Below are 18,723 nucleotides of genomic sequence, written 5' to 3'. Positions count from 1 at the left end.
ATCCTTGGCATAGAACATATGTGTGAATGTACTACTGATAATATGTGAGCAGGGATGGTTATTTATGCAAGAGTAAGATACTAAAAAACATCAAAAGTGTCAAAAGTGAGATTTTCTATGTTTTTGTTCTTGTAGCAGGATCCTATGTGTGTTCTGGGCCAGCTATATGATAGATCTACTCCAAATATACATAGAAATAGACCCCCCACCTCAATTAAGGTCCGGTCCTGCAGGAAAAATTTTCACAGGGGGTAAACCACCAGGAGAGGGGGGGCACACCATGCAACAGGGAATTATCCCATGGTCCTGGGCTCCTGATACATTGTTCATATTGTTGAATAGATACTGGGAATCATTTTTCCAAGTCTGTCCACCTAGAAATAATTAAATAGAAACATATTCTGTGTTTTCTTGCATATGTGCTATATCTATTGATGTAGGGCGCTTCAGGGGGTCAAATAAAGATGGGAATATACTCATATATGCTCATAAACATGTTTTGAATATAATAGAACACTTTCCCACCAAAGGGGCAAAAGTGCGAAAGTGTTCTTTACTCTAACATATGTTAAATGGCCTCTAGAGGAGGAGCAGGCACACAAATAAGCAAAAAAAGCGGTCTATTACATTATATTGTATATATATATACCAAACTACTACTTAGATACAAGAGGGGACCTATTGTGGTGTGGTGGTGAAGCTGCAGTGAGGTGGGGAGGGTGTGGGAATAATTGATATTGTGGAGATTCCCAAAATGGGTGATGTTTTAGGTGTAGTGGGGTGGCTAAAAATGCGAAAATGTGGAGAAGCAATCTATTTTTAAGTGTTGTGGGGAAATTCCCACAGTAGGTGGTCAAAAATGCGAAAATTAGGGGTGTGAGATTATTATGGGAGTGTCCTGACAGGATCCTCCATTGATATATCAGCCCTACAATGATAGGTATCTATGGACTTCAGTAATTATTGTATCACATTTCATCTACAATTGTAGGTATTTAATGTATCATTCTTATAGTATGGCCTGATGCCTTTTTTCTTCCTCTGGCCCTTGTTTCACCCCTTTTACCTACTTGCTAAAGGTGTATTATCTGTGTTGGCGTGTTTTTGTTGTTGCGTTTGTAGCCCCACGAGGCGGGTTGCAAAGCGGTTTAGTAAGTTAGAGCAATCCGAGCCAGAGCAATCCCAGTCTGAGTCGGAAGGTAAGCCTGGTTCGTGCGCACCTAAACGTTGACTCATGTCCATCCTTAGATCATATGTGGACTCAGGCACACAGCCTCTTTGTGTTGATGGGTGGTTTCATGCTTTATATGGACGGGAAACCCTACCTTACACTACAGCCTGATCACATTCTCGAACTGATACGTGAAAGGTGTATCGACGTCCCTACCCTAACGGCAGACCAGATCCACGATAAGAGCAAAGGCAATGCGATATCGAAAGGATTGGTTATGCTTCAGGTGGCCTGGTTTATCATGCAGCTCGTCACCCGCGTCATCTATCCCCTCGAAATCACCCAGCTCGAAGTGGGGACACTCGCTTTTGCGGTACTTAATTTCCTAACCTATGCTGCGTGGTGGAACAAGCCTCTCGATGTGGAATGTCCACATCCAATGTACTGGAAGTCGACCAACTCAAGGCCAGAGAATATTTTGGGGTATGTATGCACCTGAACAATTATACTGCTGCTGATTATGTCTGTCTTAGTCTGAGTGACAGAGACCAACCCGATGACCTTGGGATCTTTTCTCCAGTCCTCGGCCCAATCATAGAACTGATAGGCTGGGCTGACATTCCCACATCTCGAAAGTTGCGAGTTCCAACATTTGATGGCAGCATCAAACTCGAACGACCTTCGGACAAGATGATTCTTGTAGCCGCTGGACTTCTCATGACAACCATATTTGGCGCCATCCATTGTATGGCTTTGTTCCTTACCTTTCCCACATATGAGGAACACCTGCTATGGTCCATAAGTGCTATCATTATAACTTGCATACCCTGGCTTGGTTTTGTCACTCTATTGCCCTTCCTGTGCGCATCAAAGGAGGTTCAATTCTCGCTCTGTTCATTATATGCCATGTTCTACATCATAGCTCGTGCCGTCCTCTTTGCACTTATGTTCACTACTTTACGCAATCTTGGTCATAACGCATACGAAGCGGTGTCGTGGACCACTGAGGTGCCGCACTTATAGTTTTTGGTTACCGTGCTCAAGATACAATTCATACTTTTCTTCTTTTTTTACAAGCCAGTGTACTATGTAGCAACTGACACTGTCTAACCCTACATAAACACTTATATCAGTATCGTGCATTGATGCCCTAACGACTATGACTTCGTCAGTGCCTCTGAAGATGACTGACAATGCTTAAGGAAATCATTGTTGGAGTTTTTGACTCAGTTTCTCAACTTATTACCCATAAGTATTCCTCGAAATCAAAATTATATTGGGGAAGTCGTTACTCTTGCGTTCACTAGCTAGATATGTTATATCAACTGGTGATATTCAGGCAAGAGCATCCTGGCGTTATAAACGAAGGCGTGAATTTATTTTCATGTGTAGTGTGATGGAACGCATAACAAAATAATTTTGTCGTTACCTATATCCTATTCGGGGGAGAACTCTTCAATCGTCTGACATAGTGAGTTACGAGCACCGGGAAATCTACATGCCGAACGAAGCATAGACGGTTACGGTTAGATGTACGGAACATGTGAACATCAATGACTACTGCAGGATCGCTAAAAAAGAAGAGTCGTGGTCGGCTGAAAATTCTGCTCACTAAACCAATGACCCAGTTCGACGGTAGTTGGCCGAGGAGAAGGTAAATGAAATCCTGCAGTTGGACATGCGTTAGGCCAGGGTCATCACTGTCAACTGCCACTTTCAAACAGCGAGGGGTGCTTACCGTGGACCCTATTAGAACAGACGCTCATATGTACACGCACACGTGTAGTTAGGACTCGTTCTTGAAGCGCCAGCAAGCCTTCGATACTGCGGCGATCGACTTCAGGGTGCCGATATACTGACATTTAGTTAAAATACCCCGGGTATCTCAAAGGGGGTCGGCTATCGGGCATGTACTACAATTTTAGTGACAACCGCTCGCCCAGCCCTTGAAAAACTACAATCAGTATGATATTTCATAGGGTATTCGTGATGACCATACTTACCTTCACTCTGCGAGAGACGTCGCTTTTAAATACCGTTGCAGGTGTCTAAGAAATACATTCTCAAAGCAACTGAGTATCTAGTCGACCTATGAGGCCTTGAGGTCCCAGAAGTTTGATCTGATCTAGAAAGTCAATAAGTTGCACCGTGAGCGAATTATGTGTGAGTTATGATATCAACCGTTTCGAGTGGGACGTAATTTGGGACCGTCCAAGTGAAAAACTGCAAGGTTATTCGATCAAACTAGGTGACGGGCGGTGTTTTCGCAATATTCATCCTAGTGCATGAAGTCTGGCTGCGTTCTATGCAGATTAAAAGCTCACCAAGTAGAATCATGATGGCGTTTAGAAGCCTGCGATTTGAATGATGAAAAGTCGGCTCCAAAGTTGAAGGCATGTAATAGTGACATGAATCATTACTGCGGCCTTTGGAGCGTACGCTGTAGCAGTGCAAGCTGGGGGTGGTGGACACATGCCAGTGTTGCTTGTGATTCATTAGTATCAATGGAGTTATACATAGCGTTGCAAGGTAAGCACCACAACTCAACATGGCCGCCAGCTTGCAATGAAAAGTCAGGGAGCGATGTCACTGCCACAAGTCAAGACTGAGGACTGCTGCTGCAAACCAAAGGCGTCGAAATTCGAACAGAAACTCGACATGCTCATCGACGACCATACCATACAACCGTGACATAGCAAGGAGTCTCGATCAAAAGTGTGTTGCATTGTTGGAGATAGTTGTTGGACCGGCTGCGATTTGGTTCGCTTCAGACATGTCAATAACTTGAAGTGCGGCATCGGAGTGAATTATGTGGGCATAGTGAAAATGCTGCGCCACTGCTGCGACTGCTGCGCGGCAACTGCTGCGACCACTGCAATGTTCCCAAATGGTGAGTGCTAGTGTACCGTGGATAACCCTCTGGAGAGTTATCCACGCCGCCGTGGATATCCACCCTGGAAAAATCGGGGGTCAGTTATCCACCGGTGAGTATGGTGGATATCCACCACCGGCAAAACCGGCCCGGCGGATCCGGGCGCTGCAAAATTTTCAATCCAAGGCGCGTTTCGCGAAATTTGCGTTCATTCATCACTATCAAGTAAATATGTATCATATAACATCTAATTAACTACACTTACTTACTTGTCCTCCGAACGAGCCATGGACTTGAGGGTGCTCCAATTCCTTATATGTATATCCACACTCCCAGAGCCATGGTCAGGCGATATCATCGAGATTTGCAGTACTCCCGGTCTGCAAGTCAGGTCTCCCAAACAACTATCTTGTTACTAAACAATCTTTCATATTGCATTGTAGTCTGATTCCTCTGCATACAATGTTATTTTATTTCTTCTCAACGAGGGACTGCGCAGTCACGGGCAATGGCATCATCTCAAAATGCGGTCAGAACTACTTTTCTTCGTTTTTGTCATATCCCGTATTCCGGACTTACATCCGACAATATTCCCACGCCTCATCCGGACCTTCGGATGCCCTATCCATGTCTCCAGTCCTCCGGACCTATTCTGCTTCAGACTTTGTCCTTGCAGCCTTTCCTCTGTTTGCTTCTACTTAGGACTTGTCCTAAGTAGCCATTACACGTATCCATATCAGGACAAAACCTCATCGTAATTTCCGGAAGTTCCTCCGGAACTTTCCCGCACTCGTCCGGAAAGTCCTTCCGAACTTTCCCGCACTTCGGACGTCCTTCAGACGTCCTTGGACTTTCTTCGGACATCATTCTGAAATTAAGGGCACATACTCGGGTAAGGGGCGCAGTGCACGAGCTGAAGCCAAGCCCCTCAGAATCAGTCCTACCCTTTGTGCATGGTCTTAACAGTTTTCTCGGTTCTCCATGGGATTTTGTTGCCTGTTGTTTCCGAAGCACTGACGTCCGTTGTTTGACATTGTTGCTGTCACTGAAATCTGGCCCGCACTAAGATGATTGTTAACCAGGACCGTTTCAAAAATCAAAATGCATCATACCTCAAGTTCATTTTCATCATAACCGGGATCTCTTTCGTCACTGCAGGAAACCTACATCCGCACCACCACCGCACTTTCCATGCATCTGTCTCCCCATGAAATTGAATGAGTCTGACAGGAATACTAAAATTTGTCATGGCAAGCGAGCACTCCTTTTCCTGCACTGTGGTTGTGTCAACATTGCATGCAAGATGATGGCTGCATTGTGTGCTTACAGCAACTGTTTAGCCCCACAGCTCGGGCATCAGGCGATAATGTCATAATGATGTATCAATTACCTGTCATTGTAGAAGGGTAGTGATATATCCACACCTATAAACCATAGGCATAGACATATGATGTATCAATGATATATCACTTGTCCCCCACTGTCAGTAACCAATAGAGCATGATACATCACCTACCACCAGTGATTAATAATATATTCCATGATACATCACTGCCTCATACGAGTACTAGCATATCCACTATAAATCATGATACATCGCATTTTAATGATATATCATCGCCCTCTACCGAGTATTAATAAAATATATTACTTGGATTGTGATATATCATGTACCTTGGCATTTTAATGATATATCATCGCCCTCTACTGAGTATTAATAAAATATATCACAATCCAAGTAATATATTTTATTAATACTCAGTAGAGGGCGATGATATATCATTAAAATGTGAATTGATCCTATAGTGTCCCGTGTGATATATCACCAGTACTTAGCTTTCCAAATTGATGCTACAATGTTCCATGTGATATATCACTTACTCTGGTATACTGCGGCTAGCCATACAGTGTGATATATCATGATACTTACTACCAGTAAATCAGTAAAATGCTAATGATACTGTGTTAGATGATCTGAATCTTCTCGCAGCAGAATCAATCGAATAGGGACACCAAAAAATCTCAAAATTAATATTGTTGACAAGGGTGCATAGGTATGTAGGTATCTATAAGGCTGGAGGCCCACAACGACATCATTTCCGAGACTTTTTTCGAGACTCTGAAGCATGGGGCTGTACCGCGTTCTGCTTTCTCTTAGGTGCCGCCTTCGTCACTTGCTGTGAGCTGGTATCACCAATTTTGTTAGCTTCCTCTGCTCGAGTTGAAGGACGTCCTGGGCATCCCGAGCGCCTAGCTTGGGTTGCAATGGTGTGTTTGGAGGATGTCAACGGCTTTGAATTATGCGCCAACATGACCTGGTCAGGTTCGAGTGGCAGCGCGGGTTGTGGCAAGGCAACTGGCTCCACAGGCTGTGGCAAAGAGACCGGCTGCACAGTTTGTGGTGAAGAGACTGACAGGGCAGGTTCAGGTAAAGAGACCGGCAGCACATGATTGGGTAAAGAGACCGGCAGCGCAGGTTCAGGTAAAGAGACTGGCAGTGAATGTTGATGGAGCAATGGGATTGTGCCTGTAAGTGGAAGGTCATGCGTGGGCAATGCATTGGAATATGGCAGTTGAGGCTGCATGATGGCGCTTGGGAGTGCGGCAGACATAGTCGCATTTCCATTGAACCCATAGTCCCTTCTCCAAGCAGTGATCGGCGAGTCTGGAGCCATTGAAGACATGTAAGATGGGTTGGGGTCCGGGTGACTTTGCCATCCATTCCATTGGGGTGGATCAAGTACCAGACCAGAAGTATTGAACTCCTGCCCTTGAAGTAGGTGGGCACTTGACTGGTCTGACGGCTGGTCTAGCGAAATTAGGTCCATGGTCCATGGAGGCACACTGGGTGTGGATGTCGAAAGGTCCATGGTCAATAGAGGAGGCGCACTGGGTGCAGATGTTGAAATGAAATCCATAGTCAATAGAGGAGGCGCACTGGGTGCGGATGGCGAAATGAGGTTGACAGTTGACGGAGGAGGTGAACTGGATGCGGAAGTGGGAACTGACCCTTCACAGAAGGACCTATTGATATATCAGCGGTATCCTATGAACTAACCGAGGATGATACTTACCATAGATGCGACCCAGGTGTTTTTCAAACAGTAATAAATATTGTTCATGGAAGTTTGGTGTCGATGTCTTGAAGCTCAAACCCTCCAGGGATTTACCGTGGTGATAACTAACAAAAGATGATGAATTAACTATTGCGAATGAGATAGCAAGTAAGACGCACCTTAACGTCATGATATCACCTTCGCATAGAGGGTCAGGCCCACCCATAACAAGTGAGTAGTGCCATCCACCCGTGAGAGTTGAAAGCTCTTCAAATATTTGACCCAACACGATGGGCAGCTCTTGAATGGCACTTCCAAAAGGCATCAGCTGAAGTCGGACACAAGTTCAACATCATCAAAGACTCGGAATCGCTTACCGGTAAATTTCCTCTTTTGTCAGATCTTGACCCACCGCAACTGATCCCAACTTTCTGGCAGCATTGATCCGCACAGTCTCATCATGAACCTCATCCTTTACATCCTCTGACTCATTTGCAAAACATTCGCTTGTGTGCTGCCGGATAGCACGAAGCTTCTGATCAGGTAGTACAAGGTTGTTTTCCTTAATGTCATCGGAAACTAAGGGCTTGACTTTAGATTCATAGTGAATTTGCGAGTACACCTCGACTTCTTTGAGGTCTCGGGTGCCTCGTGCACGCTGGCCAAGCAACGTAGATAGGATCTTGCTAGTTGAGGTCCCGCCAGGTGTAGTTTTTCCTTTGGTATTGTTTCGAAACCACTCCCGCAATTTCTGTAGACCAGCTAATCAGAATTCCGACCTATATTGAGCTCGATATCAAAGAAACGCACTTTATGTCGATGCTTGATGGCAGCATTGAGCACCTCTGTCTGCTCTGCATCCAACTGGGAGAGTTTTTCCCTGTCGCTCACACTGTTTTCATGGTCCAACTCAGTGTTGACCTCGTCATTAGCCAAGTCAAGACCAGATTCGTCGATCTCGGTGTCCTTGTCAGGTGAGTTTTGGCTTGGCTCTCTGGGCCAAACTCTCAAATGTTCGGGGAAACCACTGAACCATTTTGGGTACAGTAGTTCGAAGAATCACAGTATTGTCTTTTCTTTCTGCATCTGAAGGTATGTTGGCACTTTGTTTTGCAGCCACGAAAGTTCCGCTGCCGTCGTCCACCTTGGAGGGGCCATCTGAACATACAATATCAGTGCGATATCCGTTTTTTCTAGCTGGTATGCTCACATCTTTCCGGTTGCCTTTTTTTTTTGGGGGGGGGGGGGTGCAGCAGGTCACTTGTGGGTCACAAATTTCCTCACCGCATTCTTATTCAGCTCATTTTTTTTCACAAGGTCAACCAATCAATTGACGAGGAGTACAAATACTTTTTTCTTCATCACTAACTTGAACTTACTGCCTTCATTCAGCTTCGCAAACATGTCCCACTCAGATATCAGGTGCTGCCACAACCGTCACGTTCAAATGTTACCCCATCCCTGCTTCACACTCAAGCAGTTCATCGAGGCCATTCGGTTGGTTCAGAGTGGACAGAGTAAGTTGTTTGCTTCCAGTTCTCCATAATGCTCACTGATCATTGCAAAGTTCCACCATTCTCTCCCCAACCATTTGGTTGGCCTTATTGACTGGAAGGTGAAGACTGCGCACTTCATGTGCAACACGGTATGCTCAATTTAACTACCATTTTTTTAAGCTGACGCCATTTATGTACTGTGCAGACCCTCACCAGGGTGCAATAGACAGCGACAGCCGTGCAAATGTTGTCGAGGACAACACTGATGTCTCTGACGTCTGGATCGGCCCTGCGGCCAATGTCGATGAAGATATTTGGCCCGGTTCCGAGCTTGACTTTCCCTCCAGTGATGGGGAAGAATCTGAGCGAGAGCATCAGACGGTTGATGTCAATGCCAGTGTCAAAACGCTTGTCAATCTTGACATTGACCCCACTAGTCAATTCAAATGGTTTGTAAGTATGGGCTATCATGGAATGGGATTGTTCAACGACATGTACGTGGTCTCTTGATTAATTTGGATTTGTGTCTCATGTATAATACTTAGCTATACTGCCCGCAAACTTCGTGCTGCCGGCACAACAGTACATTACTTTAGAACACTCTCTGAAGCGAAGGAGCATTTTCAGGCCTTGTTTAATGCATGGTGCAGTGAGGCAGTGTGATATGTTCCATACTATATGCTTTGTCATTTGTAGATATTAAAATATAAGCTTTTTCCATGGTCACATCCAACATCTCTTGCATGCAAGTTGGACATTCTCAATATTGAGTCTTCTAGTGATTATACAACCCGTGCCAAGTAAGTACGACGCAGTATACAAATCTATCTGTCCCGAAGTGTGGCTCCCATTTGAAAAGACTGGCATCAGGCCATTTGCTGTGAACCAATTCCAAATGCTAAGTTACCCTTCAATGCTTTAGTATTAAGCTTACACATATCGATGCCACCAAAATACAAGTCTGAAGATGATCATCGCAATGCTAGATTGAAAAGCAAGCGAGCTCACTATGCAAGGTTAGCTTTTATCACTGTCCTATGGAATTAACAGTTATCTGGTTTGTTCTGATCTAGAAACAAGACCATGGAGCAGGTGAAGTCACGAAGTCGTTGGCGAAAACACTCTCAAATGAGCGAAGTGAGTCTTTCTTGGGTGACCCAGTGCGCACGATATATGTTGACCACTATCTAAGTCCATTGTCACCAAGTTTCAAGACCTTGATATACTATACATGGAGCTTGGCTACAGAGCAGGAGTTTCCGAGCACAATACATTACCGAAACACTTTCTTGCAGTACTTCAACACATTGACACAGAAGGATGGGATGTAATATCCCCCGAGCTCGAAGATGCGCATACTTATGTGCACAATTTGCACCAGCGCATCTTCAACCTGGTGGAGAGTGTACGGCTATGTGCACCAGGGATTGGGCATAACGCTCTATCACAGCAGTGTGAGCAACTGCTCCATTTGACAACACGACAGCTTGCTGCAGAAAGGGAGTTTTTTGCACTGGTAGATCAGGGCGGTACTGAAGCATATGACAATGCTATATCAGCAGGTTCACTTAGCTGGCAAACACCTTCTGAATGAGTCACATGTCAGTTTTTTAATGCTATCTAATTACATTGGATTAACGACCTGTAGTGTAGTTGCACTTGGCTACGCTTATCTACTTAGACGTAAAAGAACCGGGAAAAACTGGTGTTTGGCACATGGTATGCAGCTTCATCTCAAGACTCAGAGTAAACCATGGTTATTAGTCGAAAGCGGCGATCTCTCCGGCAGTTCCAGAACAACTTCTTTGCTCACAATGATGCTGCGGGAAGAGCAGTAAGAAATGAGACCAACGACACTCCACAAGACACTCGCCAGGAGCAGCAGCGCAAACACATCAGTTTTGAGGCAGCACCTACTGGTCGTCTTGCCGTTTCTTCACTATACTACACGGTTCCACACTCACCCGCCAAATGCCGATTTGGAGAGCCTGCATCACAAGACGCACACGATCTACCAACAGATGATTTTGATTTTTCATCGCTCAATAATGTTGATGAGGATATTGGTTCTGGCAAGCGAAAGCACACTGCTGGGGTAAGTTATATATTGATTAATAATGCAGTAGTCATTCTAACCAAGGTCTCCTTAGGATGATCCTTTGCGCCTGTGGAATTCCGATGCTGACCTCTTTTTGTTGGAGTTTATTCGCTTAGAGGGTCGCAGTGACTTTGCACAAGCCGCATGTTTCTGCGGGGAAGCAGGCCCAATGTATCGGTGCCAAGACTGTCATGGTGCAGAGTTGGTGTGTCTCTCATGCACTCTGCACATACACGAGAGGCAACCACTTCACAGGATAGAGGTATGTATGCTTTTTGTTTCCAAATATCAATTTGAACTTACAAAGTCACAGTGTTGGAATGGCACCTCATTTCAGACCACCATGTTGAAGGCCTTGGGAGTCCGCTTTCAGCTTGGGCATCCCATTGGTGTCCAATGTGTCAATCCGATCCCTACATTCAACGACGACTTTGTTATTCTTGACTACAATGGTGTTCATGAAGTTGGACTTGATTTCTGTGGATGTGAGTCTGCACAGCCACACATCACCTAGTTGCTTTGTGTTCGCTTGTTTCCCGCCACCACACTGGACCCTAAATCAGCTGCCACCTTTCGAGTGCTAGAGTATTTTCAAATGCTGTCCTTTGAATCTAAAGTATCGGCATGGGAGTTTTATAATACCGTTGCTCGCCTCACAGATAACACAGGCACCCGTGTTCTAAAGGTAGGCAAAGTGGTCTTGCATTCAAATACATCTTTACTGACATGTATCCCTTAGGATCGTTATGCGAGTCTTCTTCGGATGATACGCGAATGGCGCTTCGTGATGCAAATGAAGCGCTGCGGTCAGGGTCATCATCCTGGAGGCATCCAAGCAACAGAGGCCAGTGCTTGTGCCATCTTATGCCCTGCCTGTCCCCATCCAAGCAGGAATCTACCTGTTGGGTGGGAAAATTCGCCATCGGAATTCCAGTGAGAATGCCCATATAAGTTTTTCATTTTCATTCTTAACTCAGCCACAGATTTTTATATGCAATTTTCCTGGCTATTGATGCAAACTTCCGACTAGTTCGGCGTAATGTATTGTCAGATGCCGTTGATCCTGGACTGAATCATGGGTACACATTTTTTGTGGAGGAGACCGCGTACAAGGACTTCCTGGCTTCGCACTACAGGGTGGGGAATCCCCAGGAGGTAAGTTTAATACACTCACCTGAGACACGGTGCTAATCATGATTAAATGTAGAAGAGCACATGTTCTAGCCACTCTGCTGTGAACCTAGCAGATACGAGGGCTTCGCGTGGACTTGTGGCAACAGGTGCAGGCACAGTTGATTGTGCGCGGCACAATTTCAAACGACCGTGTTCAGTTGGCGACTTACAAAAAGGAGAAAGGTAATTTCGTCTATTTAACGTATCATAGTCGCGTTTCTGAACCTACCATTGATAGGTACATCAATATGGATTATCTATTTTTTTCAAGCATGCGCTCTTCACAAGACATTCACATCCTCAACATATCTTACGATATTGCCTGTCAGTGGAATAAAAACCTTTGGTTGCGCATGTCGACCACAATCACAAGGTTGTCACGTTCCTCATTCCTAAGTTCCATCTACCAGCGCACATCGCCAGTTGCCAAACCAAATTCTCATTTAACTTCATCAAGGGTGTCGGGCGGACTGATGGCGAAGCCCCAGAGCGCGGGTGGGCAGATATCAACCTCATCGCTACAAGTACTCGCGAGATGGGACCCGGATCCAGGCGAGACACCTTAGATGATCACTTCAACGATTGGAATTGGAAGAAGGTTTGCAGCATGGGTAAGTTTTCATTCTATCAATAACAATTCAATACTGACTTGGAGTTACTCTCACAGGCACAACTCTCCTCCGTAAATATAAGGCTGCAATACCTGAGGTTGAAGAACGTGCCTCTGATCTTAAGGAGTTTGAGGCGGCCCTTGATCCAGATCAATTAGCTACATGGCGGAAAGAGATCGAGATGTGGGAGTCAGACCGTTCCCTGACAAATCCGTTCAAAGTCAAAGCGAGGACTAGTGAGTATTGTTTTATCTCAGATAATTCACGTCACTGAGAGTAATTAGCTGTGACCCAGGCCGCTGTGCGCCTGGCATTATCGAAGGCCGAGGCAGAAGAAATTGAGCATGGCGGACATATCTCCCTGGATGATGATATATCACCATCAGTCCTTATATCATCAGGGATGGAACTAGAAGATCAGCAGTGCATATTCACGCATCACGTATTGTGCTTGTGGCTGACGTGTTTTCACAGACGATGTGTTGAGTTCGAAGCTCGCACCATCGGACAGCATGCAACCGATGTGCAAAAACTCAAGATTCTCCAGCACATCAATGCCCTCCGTCGTAGAATCAGCACCTGGTCCCGAGTACAACTATTGTACATGCCCTACATCTCCTGCCTGCGTTCGCCCAATGATATTGCCTCTGAGGACAAGGTCCACAAGATATAACTTTTTCTCCCTTCTTCGCTGCCTTCGAGCTTCCCCTGTGACAACCGCTTGCTAAGGTATGAATGGGATCTGCGTCAGGCACAGGCAAATGATGCTCTGGATGACCTCCGCACTGTCATCAACATGACCTACCCCTCTACAAGTACAAGAACGCCTTTGTTCGAGGTCAGCGCACGAACACTCGTGCTCAGGGCATTATTCATTCTGCTGAAAGTCGTATCAATACAATATCAGCTAAGTACACTGCTGCCCGAGACGCACTTATTATGCTTGCCTCAAAACTAGGCAAGAACGACGACTGGCAGCGGATACTGAAGCCACTGGACAGGGCAAAAGACGCGGTCCCACTAAATCATGACGAAGGGAAGACAGTTGGCCAACAGAATATTTCGTGGATATGGAAAACACCCGGGGTATCAAACAATCAGGAGGAAGGGCTGCAGGATTGTAAGTCTCTGATTTTGACTGCGCACATCGCTTGATTAATATATTGTAGCATTGTGTGTGGAATGGTGCAAGGCACAGGCATGGGCTTATCGGTGGGAGGAGGAAGTACAACTTCTTTGTGAGGAAATGTGCCATGTTCTTTCTTTCTTTGAGTGACAGGCTCAATGGTGGGACACACAAGGCTCACGACGGCAATTTTCATCACCTGCATTCACAGAGGGTGCAGTTGCATATGCACATCGCCAGGCAATGCTACGTCAGAGAATGTCTGCATGGTTCAGGTCATTGTGGGATGCTGTCCTGTCATGGACTGCCGAGCCTCCTGTAGACTGATACAAGTACTTTAGCATATGTTCAATTTGTTTATGGTGGCAATTTTGTTTACGACAGAGGTTTATAAATTATAATATATGTTTTATGACATACTACTAGGGGTGATATATCAACTATTGAGTCACGAGTCACGAGGATGATATATAACAATACAGGATACATCACTCGCTGAGTCACAAGGCAATGGTATATATGATATATCATGATGGATACATCACTTGTATCACGAGTGATGTATCCCTGTATCATGATATATCATATATGCCATTGCCTTGTGACTCAGCGAGTGATGTATCCTGTATTGTTATATATCATCCTCGTGACTCATGACTCAATAGTTGATATATCACCGATACAGGGATACATCACTCGCTGAGTCACAAGGCAATGATATATGATGATACAGGAAACATACTGATACATCACTTGATAGTAGCATAATATATAATGGACAACCGGTATAGATGCATACTGATACATCACTCAATAGTAGCATGATATATAACGGACAACTGGTATAGGTGACAGAGGCTGATACATCACTGTCTAAGGATTAAAGGTGTGGATATATCACATACCTTCTACAATTACAGTACATGATACATTATACTGCCAGGAAGTTTTGCGGGCATGTGCATGAGGATTGGCGGCTGAGTGTGCTAACTTTTCATTAGGTGTAGTATACGAGTAGGGCGAGCATGGTCACGATTGTCGATGTGTTTGTAACATATGCTACCATGACATGAGTAGTAGAGGATGCATATGACTTTTCTGGGGCATTCTTGATGAACGAGTTTTCTTCCACAATCATTAGAAGTGTGCAGTTGACTGATGAGTGTGAATTTGTGTGCGGCAGGATGTGCGATGGTTTAACAAGTTGGCTCATCAGAAACAATATGATTCTGAGTTCAAGACACGTACATCATGTTCGAAAACTATCTTGCCAGTTCTCAGCATCCTCACTCCGTCCCTTATCACCTCCTCAAATCCTATTAGCCCAGTGTTGTTGAGGGTGCTGCATTAGTAGGATAATAAGAAAATCAGCTTGATTTGGAATTGAATATGAGCTACTGACAAGTGTCGCAGCACCTTGTCGCGGGCATCTTCTTTCCATATTTGGGGGGTGCTGCGATATGGTGCCCGCGACGACCACGACGCCTGCGACAAGGTGCTGCGACACTAGTATACTTGCTGAAAATAAGCTTGAGCTGTATAGTACATGGTCCTTCAGCAGTTATTTTGCACATCATAGTATTGCAGACTCACATTTGAATAAATACTTCGATGGTAGATTTGCGTATCACACAAGTTTGAAATAGCTAGGACTCGGAAGTTAGAACACACTGTAGATTACTACTAGTCTCGAGTAACATAGTTCAAGACAACGATAATCAAGTGAGTTTATATTAATCATGTAAAGTCCTTCAAGGCAGCGATGCAGAGTCCATAGTATGTGGCCAGCAACAAGCAAGTGTATTTTGCTCGTGTGTTAGTTTGCTGCTCTACTTACTTCAAAGTAGTAGTGTATGCTGTATAGCGTAAATTTGGCACGTCGCGGCAGATGCCGCGCAGCAGTCGCAGCAGTGGCACAGCATTTTCCTAGTGCCCAATTATGTAATACATAAAGTAGTCGAATGCACGATGTTACTTCAAGTAGTACTAATATACTAGTATGTATCATACACAATCATTAACCATTACTTTTGTATCCGCTTGCCATGCTGCAAACATCAGGCAAGCTGGGGCCTCACCATGCATCATACTACCTTGAAAATGACGCCCACTGGCAAAATACAAATAGCAAACAGGATGCATACCGTGATTGGCACCCCAAAGTGACTCGGACGTCCAACTTGTGATGCGCTTACTACTTCTCCTTCTCTGCGTCTTCCTCTACCTCGTCGGAGTGGTTCAAGCTGCACCTGGTACTACAACTAATACAACTGGCAATACTATCACTAGCGACAGTTTTAAAGCCCCATCATTCATGACCAGAACCATATGGTCCATCGTCTCCAGCTCCGTTCTCACTCTTTTTGCATGCATATACAGTGCCATCCACCCTAATATTCTGAGTCCTAAGGAAAGTCCTAATCGTATTCTGCTGCGGCGACTTGGCATGATGATACTGGCATTGATCACTCCTGAACTGATTGTTACATGGGCTATGCGTCAATGGTTCAGCGCTCGCCTTCTTACAAGACAGTTCAAGGAATCAGCATATTTCAACCTTTGTCCAGAGCCCGAAGGTGAGTTGTGATTCCGGAAAATCTGCATCTCATAACTCACTAACTCACTATACATGACCTTAGTAGTGCAGTCTGTTGAATCACCTGAGCAACGTGAAAATAGCCTCCTCGCAGTACTGGCTAAAGGTGTATCATCTGTGCTGGTGTCTGTTTCGGGTTTCCCTGGTACTCTTGGGAGGTCCGTCAAAAGGTCTGTTAAGGCATATTTCTCAGAGCAATCTGAAGGTAGGCCGGATTTGTGCTCGCCTGAACGTTGACTCATGTGCATTCTAAGATTATACATGGACTCAAATGCACAGCTTCCTTGTGCTCATGGCTGGTTTCATGCTTTATGTGGATGGGAAACCCTGCCTTGTACTACGACCTGATGACATTCTCAAACTGATGCGTAAAGGGTGTATCGACTTCCCTACTCTAACGGAAAGGCAGATCCATGACAAAAGCAAAGGGAATGTGATATCAAAAGGATTGGTCATGCTTCAAGTGGCCTGGTTCATCATGCAGCTCATCACCTGTACCATCTATCGCCTCGAAATCACCCAGCTCAAAATTGGGACACTAGCTTTTGCGGTTCTCAATTTCTTGACCTATGCTGTGTGGTGGGACAAGCCTCTCAACATGCAATTTCCATATCCAGTGTACTGGAAGTCAACAGAGCCAATGCCAGAGCGTTATAGTGGGTATGTATGCGCCTGAACAATTATACCGCTGCTAATTATGTCTGCCTTAGTCTCAGTGGCAGAGACGAACCCATGTGGCATGGGATCTTTTTTCCAGCCTCCAGCCTAATCAGAAAACTAATAGGCTTGTTTAAGAACCGCATGGCATACCCAATGCTCCGACATTCAATATATGAAATCAATCATAACATCGGACGTTCGGACATGGTTGTTGTCATATCCCATATTCCGGACTTACATCCGACAATATTCCCATGCCTCATCCGGACCTTCGGACGCCCTATCCATGTCTCCAGTCCTCTATCCATCCGGATCCCTGCACCTCTGCACATCCACATCCACATCCACATCCCTTTACCTCCATACCTCAGCTAGCCTGCATCAGTCATCCTCTGTCCCATCACCCTAATGTCATATCCCATATATCCATGCGTCTCATCCGGACGTCCGGTCCGATCCGGTCCGATCCGATCCGATCCGATCCGATCCGATATACGATAAGCTTCCTAATTCAATTCCTGTGCATATAACGTTAACACAGCCTATTCCTCTATTCGGTATTCCTTGTCCTTGGTATCTCGGTTATACTTACTACCGGTATGCTTACTGATCCGTTAACCTATGCTTCATTTCCGACTTGCGCTTGATAACTTTGCTTATGCTTCATACATAGCCTCAGACACTTGCTTACTGATCTTTCCGTTATTTCCTTAGTATATAAACTCTTGTATATGTCCTGTAGTTCCTCAGTCTGAATATCATATTAGTCCTCGCACTAGATCTCACTCTAAGTCCTCACATCAGTTCTAGTCTATCGACTTAGTCAATATCCATCTCGGGCCTAGGGAAAAATTCCCTAGGCCAGAGCTCCGCTTATCCGCTTATCCGCTTATCTGCTTATCTGCTTATCTGCTCATCCGATCCTCCGAAGGTTCCGGACATTCGTCCGAAACTTTCCCGCGGTCCTCCGGACCTATTCTGCTTTGGACTTTGTCCTTGCAGCCTTTCCTCTGTTTACTTCTACTTAGGACTTGTCCTAAGTAGCCATTACATGTATCCGTATCAGGACAAAACCTCATCGTAATTTCCGGAAGTTCCTCCGGAACTTTCCCGCACTCGTCCGGAAGTTACTTGCACTCGTCCGGAAAGTCCTTCCGAACTTTCCCGCGCTTCGGACGTCCTTCGGACATCATTCTGAAATTAAGGGCACATACTCGGGTAAGGGGCGCAGCGCACGAGCTGAAGCCAAGCCCCTCGGAATCAGTCCTACCCTTTGTGCATGGTCTTAACAGTTGTTCAACTTGCTGCATTGAGTATGGCAACCATATTTGGTGGCATCCATTGTCTGGCTTGGTTTTCTACCTTCATCACGCATCAGGAACAGCTCCTATGGCGCATATGTGCCCTCGCTATAACTGGCACGCCCTGGCTTTTTCTTTTTGCGATTTTCACATTTGATTCAGTGGCTCTGGCATTTATAAAATTGCCGATTTTATTGGTATCGATTCCATTATACATTGCAGCTCGTGCTATCCTCTTGGTACTCATGTTCACCACTTTACGCCATCTTCCTGCTGACGCATACCAGGCGGTGTCGTGGATTAGTTTGGTGCCGCACTTATAGTTGTTGATCGCGGTACCTGTTATACACCTCATACTTTCACAATAATGCAGCAAATATTCCTGTAGTCGACGATGGATCTCAGGCTAGGTAACCCAACTTCGCGACTCACATGACTTACATGTGTGACATGACGGCGGATGCTTCGAACCGAACAAACTTGCAAATTGCAATGCCCCAGTCTTGCATGTTGAACGTGCTCATCACCATGGATGACAGTGAGATAGACTGTTTGGTACACTA

General features: G+C 45.2%; 5 protein-coding genes across 5 annotated transcripts; 4 read left to right on the top strand and 1 right to left on the bottom strand.

Moving 5' to 3' along the window:
* Window positions 1-1,253: 1,253 nt before the first annotated feature.
* Window positions 1,254-2,194, top strand: HD556DRAFT_1233455 (uncharacterized protein; the record flags this gene model as incomplete). Its single annotated transcript, XM_041297595.1, has 2 exons — window positions 1,254-1,654; window positions 1,717-2,194. 2 exons carry the CDS (start codon window positions 1,254-1,256, stop codon window positions 2,192-2,194), a joined length of 879 nt encoding a protein of 292 aa, XP_041162421.1.
* A 3,942-nt stretch (window positions 2,195-6,136) lies between these two features.
* Window positions 6,137-8,257, bottom strand: HD556DRAFT_1440866 (uncharacterized protein; the record flags this gene model as incomplete). Its single annotated transcript, XM_041306185.1, has 6 exons — window positions 6,137-7,053; window positions 7,118-7,224; window positions 7,279-7,410; window positions 7,477-7,850; window positions 7,910-8,093; window positions 8,163-8,257. The coding sequence occupies 6 exons, from the start codon at window positions 8,255-8,257 to the stop codon at window positions 6,137-6,139; spliced, it is 1,809 nt and encodes a 602-aa protein (XP_041162420.1).
* Window positions 8,258-10,348: 2,091 nt separating this feature from the next.
* On the top strand, window positions 10,349-13,930 carry HD556DRAFT_1431085 (uncharacterized protein; the record flags this gene model as incomplete). Its single annotated transcript, XM_041304972.1, has 16 exons — window positions 10,349-10,690; window positions 10,797-10,955; window positions 11,007-11,178; window positions 11,257-11,378; window positions 11,433-11,626; window positions 11,677-11,848; window positions 11,901-12,049; window positions 12,105-12,247; window positions 12,277-12,477; window positions 12,534-12,713; window positions 12,762-12,900; window positions 12,952-13,135; window positions 13,229-13,264; window positions 13,294-13,597; window positions 13,647-13,732; window positions 13,757-13,930. The coding sequence occupies 16 exons, from the start codon at window positions 10,349-10,351 to the stop codon at window positions 13,928-13,930; spliced, it is 2,757 nt and encodes a 918-aa protein (XP_041162419.1).
* Window positions 13,931-15,788: 1,858 nt separating this feature from the next.
* Window positions 15,789-16,875, top strand: HD556DRAFT_1233551 (uncharacterized protein; the record flags this gene model as incomplete). The annotated part of the gene is made up of 2 exons (XM_041297606.1): window positions 15,789-16,164; window positions 16,454-16,875. 2 exons carry the CDS (start codon window positions 15,789-15,791, stop codon window positions 16,873-16,875), a joined length of 798 nt encoding a protein of 265 aa, XP_041162418.1.
* A 1,299-nt stretch (window positions 16,876-18,174) lies between these two features.
* HD556DRAFT_1233477 (uncharacterized protein) lies at window positions 18,175-18,483 on the top strand (the record flags this gene model as incomplete). The annotated part of the gene is made up of 1 exon (XM_041297599.1): window positions 18,175-18,483. The coding sequence occupies one exon, from the start codon at window positions 18,175-18,177 to the stop codon at window positions 18,481-18,483; it is 309 nt and encodes a 102-aa protein (XP_041162417.1).
* Window positions 18,484-18,723: the final 240 nt, after the last annotated feature.

Source organism: Suillus plorans (assembly GCF_016647745.1).
Source record: "Suillus plorans strain S12 chromosome Unknown HD556scaffold_16, whole genome shotgun sequence".
NCBI classification, from domain to species: Eukaryota; Fungi; Basidiomycota; class Agaricomycetes; order Boletales; family Suillaceae; genus Suillus; species Suillus plorans.
This window is presented reverse-complemented; position numbering and strand designations above follow the sequence as displayed.